This window comes from Gallus gallus, chromosome 1 (assembly GCF_016699485.2).
Source record: "Gallus gallus isolate bGalGal1 chromosome 1, bGalGal1.mat.broiler.GRCg7b, whole genome shotgun sequence".
In the NCBI taxonomy this organism is placed as follows: Eukaryota; Metazoa; Chordata; class Aves; order Galliformes; family Phasianidae; genus Gallus; species Gallus gallus.
This window is the reverse complement of record NC_052532.1, coordinates 96,688,813-96,701,153: the sequence shown is the minus strand read 5'-3', so window position 1 is coordinate 96,701,153 and position 12,341 is coordinate 96,688,813. Positions and strand designations below refer to the sequence as shown.

The window sequence follows — 12,341 nt, the reverse complement described above, 5'->3', positions numbered from 1 at the left end:
GAGATTGCTATTTTCTTCTCTTAACGGTGCTGATTTCCACTCCCATCTGGAGAACCCAAGGGAAACCAAGGGGTCCAGAATAAAGCAATTTAGGGAACCACGCAGTGAAAGGGAATCAAGGTCTGGAGGAGGAACGATCCCCTTCATTTACAGTTTTATTTGCTCCTTGACTCAAGTGAAAATACCTGTGGCTCTGTGCAGGACCAGCAACAAGGGTGGGCCAGCAACACCTGCTCTGGCTGCTGCACCAGCTGCACCACTAGACACTGCACAGTGATGTCACCATGATGACACATGGGCACCATGGTGATGTTTGAGCCTCTCCCACTGGAACCCCTCAACAGTTCTGTGGGATTTCACTCACCAGCTGGCAGGGCAAAGGGTAGCTCCCTGCTGAACTGGCTGCGAGCACAAACCATAGTCAGACTGAGACAGTAGAAATTGAAAGCGAGCTGTCTGCAGTAGGAACTTCTGGTTCTGATCCAGAGGGTCCAGCTGTATCCCCAGGCTCTCCTTCTGATCTTCTGGGTCAGGATAAAGGAACAGCCTGAGCACCAAAAATGGATGAAAAGGATGTCCTAACTCATCCTGATGAGAAGGAAATCAAATGCATGCCTCGTGTCTCATGAAGAGAGTACATGTAGAGACACTGTTATCTCTGCAGCCCTCACTTTTCCTGAGAAACTCTGGGTACTGGTCGAAAGTTACCAATTTAAGAGCATTTGGTGGGGTCAGAATGGAAGCTGCATTGTAATTGACCAAGCAATGTTTCAGATCGAAGTACTGGGAAAGAAAGGATCTTTGAGAGTGTTTGGGACAGAAAGCATGAAAAGCTTTATTCGTCAACTTCATGTGTACGGATTCACAAAAATGCAGCGTGACTCCAAAAGATCTGCCTCACTTCCCGAGTTTCTGGCAGAGGAAGAGGCAATTGCTGCTCACAGGAAGGTACATCAGTTGCTCCACACACGAACCAACTCTCATAATATTCTGGTGGAAGAGATGGGGGGTCCAGTAAAATAAGCCTTCGTAATAGAGGAGATGAGGATGGCAGTAAACATTCTGATCCTAATGTCTTCCTCTGGCTGTTAGCAGGAATTTTAGAGGAACCATTGCTGAGTACTAGAAATGTGGGAAACATATATATTTGGGTCTTATCCAGTGAGTCTGAACCCACGAAACGAAAGGATAAATAAATGAGGATATGTCGAGTCTATTTATTTCAACATATCTTGCTTTAGTCACTCTAAGTTGTAAATTTAAACTGAGCAATAGACATTTTAATATCCATGTTTGTCTTTAGCAATTAAAAGTTAAAGTTCCTGTACCTTGCTGTCTTCCAGTCCCGAACTGATCACAACTCTTCTCCATTGTATTTTCAGTTACTTTGCTACTACAATCCATACTTCAGGAAAGATCACCCAGAGCTGCTGGAACTCTGCAAGCGCAGAGTTGCCCAAAAGAGAAGAGCTGTGGCTGCCCCCAACCCACAGGAAGAGCTGAATGAGGGCCCCCCAAGGAGCAGCCCAGATGCCCAGCCCATGGAGAGAACAGCTGCTGGGCCAAAGAAGAGCCTGCTGACAGCAGATCCAGAAGCAGGCACACAGACAGTGCCATCCATGGGGCCTCCACCACCCAAGCAACCCAAGAAAGCCCCTACCCAAGCCCAGACAGGCAGTGCTCCAACTCTGCCTGCTGCTGCACCAGGGAGGGAAGAGTGCCAGTCTCTGACCCCCTCCCCACTGCCACCAGACAGCAGACCCTTCTTGGGTGCTGCTTCAGCTCCTACAGCTAACAACGCTCTGCCCTTCAAGGCACCTTCTTTTACACCTGGCTCACTGTGGCAGGCATTTCCCCATTTGCACTGAGAATGCTCTTCCTAATGATGACTTCTGAGGGAAAGTAGAGACTAATTAAACAGTAGTATTTTAATTATTGAAGACTAAGAAAGACAATGCCACCTTTGTAGGATGACTGCTCACAGGATATTGCTCTACGCTGTCAGGCAATAATAACTCTTGGTTTGATTTCTGGACCCATTCACCAGGGTCTGAGAAACCACCTGCTTTGGAGAAGCCTTCTCTGGATAATCAGAGAACACTGATCAGAACACCTGGAAAGATATTTGGCCTTTCTTGTTACAGAAAGGTTATAATGGATATAAATTTGGCAATTGTCTTAAATTTTAAAATCTCATTTCTTAAACCTCCTCAACACTATGCACTTACCAAGAAAGCAGTGCAAGAAATAACTGAAAACAGCATAAGGCAGCATTGCAACAGACCAACTGTTGCTCTAGGTCCCTTCACAGAATCATAGAATTGCTCAGACTGGAAAAGACCTTAAACATCAACAGGTCTAACCACAACCTAACCATACTACCCCGACTCTAACAACCCACTGCTAAATCAGGTCCCTGAGCACCACATCCAGACAGTTTTTAAACACATTCAGGGATGGTCACTCAACCACTTCCCTGGAGAGCCTATTCCAGTACTCAACAACCCTTTCTGTAAAGAAGTTTTTTGTGACACCCAACCTAAACCTCCCCTGGCACAACTTGAGGCCATTTCCCCTCGTCCTGTCACCAGTGAGAAGAGACCAACCTTGCTCTCAACCAGTTTAACTTTTAATTATTAACAGAACAAGTCTAGCAAACATAATAAAGCCGTGTATTTGGCCTAATTCTAAGAATTAATACACTTCAAACCACATAAAAGATAACAGAGAGTTAGTAGACAAAAGCTCTACAGCATTTTAAAGAATTTTCCATTTTGCTAGGCATGACCAACAATATGGACCAGGAAGATCAGGACCTTGCTACAGTTCCCTAAGAAAGCCATGTATGTGACAGGCATTAACCATTTAAAACCAGGGCTATCCTATGTTTATCAAGTAAATATGTTTAATTTAGAAATGTTATATTGAAAAAGTTATGAACATGACTATTAAAGCAGTATGCTAAGCAGAAGCTTGCTTTATAAACATTAAAAATAATTAGATCATTTTCATCTATTAGTGATGAAACCCAAATAACGTAAGGATTCATCTTACTGAAATACAAGTTTTGCTTCTTCCTTCATGTTTTAAGTAACAAATAATCCCCTTAGTTATTACTTAAAAGCATTTTTTCCATTTGAAATAATAAGCCCTAGGCTATACAAGCCATGGTGTAAAGCTTAAAGAATGAACCACCTAAAAACACGAAATATCAAGTATTTTGATACAATTATTTAACATTCCATTAATTTAAAATGTAGTATTTCCAACATGAAAAGTGACCTGAAAAGAAAAAATAAACAGACAACAACAAAACTCAGCACAAAAAAAGGTTTGCCAGTTCAAGCTACCTTGGCATATCGGATCTGTAATGCTCCTGTCTCCAACTGTTTGATGCGAGAGTCCTGGGTAGAGATCAGGGTCCCATCCTTTTTCCAGAGGATAGTGGGTGTTAAAGTGCCTGTGGCCACACAGTTTAGTACTAAAGTACCATCTACAGCTACAGTCTGATTCACAGGACCCTGTCGAATGACAGGGGGAGGCCGGTCTGCAATCACTGCCAGAAGAAACAACAGGAAATAGATTTCTGCGACTGGAAGCAATTTTCTAATCATCTAAGCAACAGAAGTTGCTTGAGGCTTTGAAACAAACTAAAGATAATTAAACAAGTAATTAAAGTTGAAGGCATGCATTATTCAGGGCATGGTGCATCATAATGATGCACAGCTACAGAATTTATAATGATATACAATACATTAATTCAGAAGGGAAAGCAGAATTACATATTACATAGGCATTCTGTAATTGTAGTGTCTTTATAAAGTGATAACAAAATGAGAAAGGATTTCCCAATTTTTTTGCAATGCAGTTTTTACCTTGTTTTTGTTTGTTTGTTTGTTTTTGTTTTTTACCTTGTAGCACACTTGTATAACAGAATTCACACTTCCAAGATTCAGTGATAGAGATTAAGAAGGTAGGCAGACATTGAACAAACTGGCAAATACCTAGGATTTTTTTTTTTTTCTTAAATACTGTGAACCATCAACTTATCTTTGTGCTGATTCCTAACTGGGAGATGCCTTCAGGTAGACTAAACACAAAGCTAACTAAAGTACCATATCAAAACTTTTCAGCTAAGAAGTATTTTCCAGTAGCTTCAGATTTCCAGTTCTATGACAACTTCATCTGCAATACTAGTTCAAAACCATAAGAAGTAACCCACAGTTACCCCAGTGTGCTTGCAATAGTTTGACTGAATCTTGCAAACAATGGAAATGAAACGGTCTCGATGTGTTATTTAATTAACTATGCAAATAAAAGTATAAATAATCTCAGCATTCATAGAAACAGGAACGACTATACTTTTTTCCCATCATTCAATGGATAATCAAGAAGTGAAACCTATCTTACTGAGTGACCCCCTCCTACCTGTATCATTCAACATGACATGGGCTGTTCATTCAAAAGTAGCTATAACTTTAAATGACATAACTGTGCTCAGCAGTGTCATGGGGGTTGATGTAACTTAAAAGCTGGTTTGGTTGTTGAAATATAAACCTGAAATTCTGAATTTGGGAACATCGGATAGTTCTCGGTTATTGTCATACAGAATGTTGGCAATGTTTTTTTTTTTTTTTTTTTTTTTTTTTTTTTGGCTAAGTTTCAACTCTTGTAATTTCACTTGTATGTTCAAAGACACTTGACATTTTCAATTGTTTAATTAACCTTTTACTTATTGTCCCAACCTGTTGTAATGCACTGCAAGGCACTGTGAGGCCATTAGTATCTTTCTCATCAGAGTCAGCCAAACTAAGCTCACATATAGTTTATATTTAACTTTGACAAGTGTCTGAAGAGCTTTGTAGATTCCAATAGTAGGACTCTGTACATAAGGTCTGAATATAATTTTCCAAATAATTTTCTGAGCAACAGATTTTTTCTTCAGACTTATGCTTTGGTTTACTATTAATACTATTTAATGCTAAATAAGTAATTTACAAAGTAGCTAGAAATAATCATCTATGGTAGGATGTTGATATAATGCCAAATGTCAAAAATGTATAAAAAAAAAATGCATACCAGAAATCATAGGGATAAGCTGCTTCATATTCATTATTCATTATTGACCTACATCAACTTCACAGTATCTTTGCCTCTCTTTTCCTGCTCCCAATAGCCACCTTGTTGACTGATCTATTCTCTACAGCTGAATTTAATGCTTGCAGTAACACTCACTGCAGCTTTTTCATCTTAAATTTTGTTCCAACTCCCCCTAAAAGGAAATGTATGATAATATGCATGTGTATGTTATTCTACTGACCCCAATTCAGACTGAATTTTTTTCTTTGTTAGAACAAGGAAAAAAGTGACATAAATTGAGATAGTAAGCGAAGAGACAGTGTAAACAGGGCTAAAGAGCTAGGCAACAGAAATCTGAAAGTAAGCTAAACCCAGTTGGGGAAAGATTAAAAAAAAAAAAAAAGGCAAGATAAATTAACAGATCTGATGAAAATCCATAATCTGAAATATATTTATTAATTAAAACATTCTGTTACACAACAAAATGGCAATATACAATATCCAAAATTTTAACTCATGACAGAGATGCCCCAAACAGGATTTTTAGGTTCAAATAAAAAATGCATGCAATATATGTTTATGTAAAGCAGATACTAAAATAGCATCACATCCTCTCACTGATAGATTTAAATAAAAATCGAAAGTTGGAAATGATTAAAAAAAAAAAAAAAAAGGGCATAATTACCATCAGTAACTTCCAAGTAGGCTTTTGTTATGATGCTTCCTGCAACATTTAAAGTCTGGCAGATGTAGTACCCAACATCAGATCTCTGGACATTGGTGATGGTGAGGTCTCCTGTCTGGGAAACTGAAAATCGACTGGATGACTGGGGGGGCTGGTATGAGAAAAGCAGATTCTAGAAGATGTTTAGGAAAGAGAGTTAAAAATGAAGTGTTAAATAAATTCAGACATCAATAATCCTAAATACACAGAAACAATCACATTATATATAAAACATTTTGCTCTTCATACGTTAAACATGTCTATACACAACAAGAATAGCTTTTATAAGATTTCGTGGAGATAAAATAGGCGCACGTTTGCCTTGATTGTGTATGTCTTTTGGGATTGCTCTAATAGCCTCTGCAGTCAGTGCTGGGCTTTACACAAACTTCAATAGGCACTAGTAAAGATTTAATATTTACAGATGCCATGATGGTTCAAGAAACTGTGGTGAGCCTAAAATATTTGCTTTTGGCTTCAACATCTTTTTTTTAGAGTTTCATCCAGGACATTCCATTTACTGCATTTCTGCATTTCAAATGCAAATATTTGTTTACTTATTTGGATTTTCACATTCAACTTCCCAAGAATGGAACGGGTTTTTTTTTTTTTTGGTGGTGGTGGTGGTCCTTTTTTTTTTTTTTTTTTTTTTTTTTTAAGAAAGAGATGGTGCTTGGGTTTCTGTAATCATAGTCTCTATATTCCGTAACAAACCTTGTAATACATAATTTAATCCTAAACCAGTTTCTAGTTAGATAGATAGTTTTGGTGTGAAGTACATGGTATTTTACCAACAATGGCCTGAAGTCAAACTTCAAACAATGCAGTACAAGTATGTTAAATCAAATATTGTTTTAAAATGTATACCTTTGGCTGACCAAGGCTATTTTTCATTTCCCTTGCTGAACTTTATTTTGAATTTCCAAAAATCATCTGAATGAACGGGGCACTAAGTTCTATTTTATTATTAGCAAACCCTAGTTACTGACCTCCTCCATTTCCTCCATTCATTGAAAGTGGTCACCACTCAGAGAAGTGAAAATTAAGTCAAAAAGATTATGTACTAAACAACTGTTAGCAAAGAAATCTAGGTCATACAAAAATGTAAACAGTACCAGAACACTTTTACAATTAGAGAATATTCTCTGCATTTGCTAACTAGCCTTGTACTTACACATTTAAACGGACATGTTCAATAAAGAATATTTTGAATATTTTGTATCGCATTTCCTCTTAAAAAAAAAAAAAAAAAAAAAAAAAAAAAAAAAAAAGCTGAGCCTGAAAGGAAATTGTGATTTTCTTGCTATATACTGCATTTTGTTTTATTCACTGGCTTCCAAGATTCTTTACAAAGAAGATGAAAATCATTTTCCCTCACATTCAAATAAGGATGCTGAGTGAGATCTGTGAGTCAATGGATTCAATAGAAAAATAGATGTACTTAGTTTCAAGTTGCTGTCCTATTCAGGCAGTGATTAAGATACATAGAGCAGAACCAACCATTTATTTACCAGAGGGAAATATGCATCTAGCAAACTAATATCTGCACCATAAAAACAGCCAAATTTTCCAAAAATTTAGGTGTATTTGGGAGTTAAAGCAAATTTTGGCATTAATAAATGTTTTTTTAAAATCTCTTTTTGTCTCTTAAAATTTTCTTCCTGGTATTTCCATTTCATGGAATGTTTCTACTTGCTTCATATATTTATTTTTACATTTATGGAGAAAACTGGAGACTAAGCGAAACTTAGATGTTTTTTCTAGAAAAGTTGACATCACGTAGCATACATGTGCCTTAGAAGTACAGAAGAAATATCAAGCATCTCCAGGCTCTGGAGCTATTTTCCACAACCTAAATACAAGAATTTAAACATTTTTCACTTGTGTAAAAATATCAAGAAACTGCTGGAAAGAATGGACAGGAAGTCTGCTTTACCTGACTTCCCTCTCTCCGCCAAAAGATGGCTGGCTGTGGGTTCCCAGTTGCTTCACACTGGAAAGTCACTGTTCTTCCCAATGCAGCTACCTGATCACGAGGCTTTACAACAAACTGTGGAGGCTCTGAAAAGGGAAAACATCATTAAAAAAACCAAAAACTATACTATGGTCATAAGACTGAAGTTAGCCTATAGGAGAGCTGTGATTTGACTTCTGACTTTAAATGTTGTATACTACAGTATTCAGGCGTCTTCAGCATGGAGAGATGGGACCAAGACTCAATCTCTAACAGTCACAGCTTCATCAGCACTCAGATCACTTCTGCTATTGCTGAATTCTGACTGTGCACCATTTGATTTTTACTATAGTGACCAGCTGAATAAGAAATTAAGTCCCGCAGACTTAACGAGATAACTTCCACAGCAACAGACGCCAGTATGAACAAATCTGTTAGAATGTGGTTTCTAAGAGAGGGGAAAGGCAGAAGTCACAACTGAGTAAGCTCTGAACAACAACTGGCCAGCCCACAGGCCACATTTTGTCAAGGGCTGTAATAAAACCTGTTTAGTGATTATGAATTCAGGTTTACAGGTGCAAAAGCCATCATTGATTTATGAGAGAAAAAACCTTTCATTGTTTATGTAAGAGACTTCTGATGCAGTTGAGGTCTCAAAATTTTTTCAGTTTAACTCAAAAGCCCCTGAAACACAATTTAACAAATGATAACCATTTAAAAAATCTTCAATTCAATTACTGAAGAGGAATGAATTTAAAGCAACAGCAGAACTGCGTGTTTTCCTCATTTACATAGTCATGGGCATGTTCAAACAAAATATATATGCAAATGAAGGCAAATTTGAAACATCTGCTCAGCCTAACATTATAAATAGTGCCATCATTGTTCAAACTGTTTGATTTATACAGACTTCAAAAACCACTTCATCCAGGAGTAAATAGAATGTCAAAAAATTATGTCAGTCACATAAAAAAAAAAAAATGGTATAGTTGACAGCATTAGATACATTGTTGGGGCTAGCACAGGAGAATAAATCCAGCTTTGTTTTAGGCTGTTCACTCGCACTCCCTGAATAATGCGCACTAAATGAAAGTCTGTTTACTTAGTGTTTATTCAGTTCCAATGCCTTCTGATCATCTGTCCAAAACTAATTAATCTCTCCCTCTTGTTTGGGTTGAGAATAATGGAGATGCTTTGAATTCAACTTTAATAACCTGAATGTTTTTATTTTTCCTTTAAAACGTTTTTGTATTTAAAAGCTTTTCATTAGAAAGGGTGTAAATTATGTCTTTTGAAGATAATGCTCTATGTGTTTAATAAAAATCAAGGAACTGCAACTTCTACTGTTACTGAATTCATTCTAGATAAAATCCTTTCTAAGAAATTTGCTTTCAGTGTTGAAGTGGGCCAATACTTGCAATTATCTGCTCCTCTTTGCCTGTGTGTCTGCTTTCTACAAAGTTCAACATAGACTATACTCCTCCTATCACTCTCTTGATCTGAAGGAATTTTTAATGCTTGACATACTCGTATTTACATTTAGATGTAAATGCTGCTTTTCCCAGGATTATCTTAGATAAGAAACTACATCATGCTAAGCTGCAATTGAGCTACAACAATTAGCAAACTTCAAAACATTTAGCTCTGAAACATTCAGTCGATGTCTTGGAGGGCAATATGGGAAGATTTTGACATGATAGCATGTTTAATTTAGAATGGAAGGTGAAGCTGCTGGGGGTTTACCAGTGGGTTGTAAGGTGTGATTGGGAAGATGGAGATGAGGGTGAAGCACCTTCATTATGCTGTTGGAATTCTAATAAAAAGAATAAATTTAGCATATAGTTAAATAAAGGTTTGGCTGGTTCTGTACTAGTTTTTGACAATTCGATACAGAACAGAACCAAAAGTTTCTCAGTTCTGTGCTAGCGCATATGATTTATCAGGTTGGAGATTATGCTGAACTTGAGAATAAATAGTTATATACAGATACAAACAGCTGTAACTACCGGAGAAATAGCTGAAAGCCTGTGATTACTGTACCTGAAGATTATTGTTCAAGGACTACTGAAAACAAACAAACAAAAAAGATGGAAAATGTAGTTTCCCAGGTAACCATGGTAGAATTTATGAAATATAAATTAGTATATGCTTCTATGTATTACTCTAAATTTGCATTTCACATGTATATTATTCAACATATTTACGCATACAGTGCACATCTGTAGTCTTCTAAATCTATTCCTAATAAAGTAAATGAAAATCCTATTCACTTCAGTTTTTGAAGAATTAATAGAGGGTTAAATGAAACTTTCATAAATTCTCTTCATTGTTTTTACTGCACTGGCAGCAATTTCAACAGAATTTCTTTTAAATTCAGTTTGCTTTCACACCTTGGGTCACACAAACAAGTGACATGTTGTGAATGTACTATAAAAGATGATTAATTAATAATCCACTTAAGGAAAATACTTCTATCATTACAACCTTTAAAATAAAAATAATTTTCTTTTGTAGAGCACAAGTTCAACTAATGCAGGCACTGATGACAGAAGACAATATGATTTGAATCGCTATATCATGTATAAACAGAAAATTTAGCAACCCATTACCTTTCTCTTTGTCATTAAGTTACCCATACTTCATGCAGAATTTATTCTGTGCGATGTTTCTTGTCAATAACAAGTAAAAGATGGGAGTTGATTGGTTGAAGGACATGGAAGGGGATGGATGGGAAGGGGAGATGTTCCCGTCACAGTGATACGATGATTAGAAGATGGCCAATAAAATTTCAACTTACCAGACACAACTAAAAACAAAAACAAAACAAAAGAAAACATGGAATAAATAAAATTGAATAGACATGAAACAAAGCAAAACGTAAAGCAAAATTTAAAAAGAAAAGAAAAAGAAAAAGACCTCTGGTAAGGACCTTAGAAAGTACGCATATATTCTGTTACATGAAAAATAGGTTAAAAATGCTGAATCACAATTTTTCTTTTTTTTTTTTTTTTTTTTTTTAAATGATCTCTTAATCATACTGAAAGCAAGCTGGAAAGTAAAATATGCAACAGAGTAAAATAATGGTAAGACAATTTAGGCTCTTTCCTAGTTCCTTCCAATAAAGTGTTCTTGTGGGACATTGAGGAAAACTTCTTTTTCAGCTATATTATTATTCCCTTGCATCAAGAGCTTTTCATGGTATAACTAACCTGAAATATCCACTAAATATCAATTTGCAACTTTGTGGAAATGAAACATTGACATTTATATCATTTTTAAAGAATAGAAACATCTACAAATGGAATATACTTTTCTGAGGCTAACAGCTATCACAACAGAAGCTCACTTAAAGATTAACAACATGCTGAGGCATTTAACCTCTATACCAGTCTTTTCAGTACAAAATTGCTGTACCAAGGTAATAATGCTCAGTATTAAATTGCAAATGCAAAGTAAACCAACATTGAAATTAATTTATAAAGGATTCTTAACATTTCTATTCCCACTAAAATTCAAATTTTCATGCAAATACTCAAAAGTTGAAATCTGTTATGAAGCACTGTATTTCTCAACAGAAATCTTCTAGTGGTAAATTATCTAATAGATAATAGATACAGATATCGGGAGGATATTTTCACTTATAAAAGGTATCCTGGAAAAAGTTCCAACAGGAAACCACTAGTTGAAAGAGCAGATTCAAAATAAAAAATGTAAAAATAGTGCATTGCTCAAATATACACAGATACTGGCATAAATAAATAAATAAATAAATAAAATAAAATTAAATAAGCCTTTCAACACTTGGGTCCATTTAAGCTGAGAGTAAAACAACAACTGTTCTGCTTTTATATTGTGTAGGCAAACATCTGCAATACAACATCCACTGATAAAACGTACAGAGGAAACTGATAATATCCACTCTGTCAAAATTCATTAGACGTAGAATACTGGCTTACAGTTCAAATAAACACAGGACTCCAGGTATATCAAGAAAATGAAGCTGAAAGAGAATCAGCTTTTATACTGGAACCTGGATCACGTTCAGAAGTTGCAACCAAAGGTGTAAAATCCCAGTCAAATAGAGAATCATTTTTTTTCTGTTATTAGTGGCAATTTTTTAGGACACAATCCCAAACAGAGCAATTCAAAATGCATATTTTTCAAAGTTATGATCTCCAATTTTAAGGAATCCTAAAGTGTGGTTTAAAAACTCCTTTAAAAACTTAAAGGAATCTAAAGCCATCTCAAAGTGTGTGAGTTCAGTATTTCTCCAAGAGGAAATCAGTGTGTATTACACTGCTCAGACTACCCTGGCCAATCTATAATTTGCACAAGGGGGGACCAAGAAATGATAGACAAGAATTCCCGAGAGTAATATACTTGTCCCCAAGACTGAGCTCCTACCTTCTGCATCACGTGTATTTATATGGCACAGTAACCACTCCTTTTTAACTGAAAAGCTCTGTACTAAAGTTGCAATTACAGTTTGCCTGTTCTGGAATTAGAAATGTTTCTCCATAAAACACAGTGCATATTCTATACGGACTAGTCTGATAAGAGACATAATGGGATGCAACTCTTGCA

The 12,341-nt window shown here is 36.2% G+C and overlaps 1 protein-coding gene across 7 annotated transcripts in view; it reads right to left on the bottom strand.

Moving 5' to 3' along the window:
* The window catches only part of ROBO1 (roundabout guidance receptor 1), a 707,723-nt gene that overhangs the window by 58,567 nt on the left and 636,815 nt on the right, over nucleotides 1-12,341 (bottom strand). For 6 of the 7 annotated variants that reach the window (XM_046904541.1, XM_040653484.2, XM_046904536.1 and 3 more), the window contains 4 exons: nucleotides 10,555-10,563; nucleotides 7,740-7,864; nucleotides 5,765-5,936; nucleotides 3,351-3,556 (listed from right to left, as the gene is read on the bottom strand). In XM_046904541.1, coding sequence (XP_046760497.1) covers nucleotides 3,351-3,556; nucleotides 5,765-5,936; nucleotides 7,740-7,864; nucleotides 10,555-10,563 — 512 coding nt within the window. The remainder of the gene's footprint in view (nucleotides 1-3,350; nucleotides 3,557-5,764; nucleotides 5,937-7,739; nucleotides 7,865-10,554; nucleotides 10,564-12,341) is intronic. The other variant, XM_046904542.1, reaches the window with a different exon arrangement.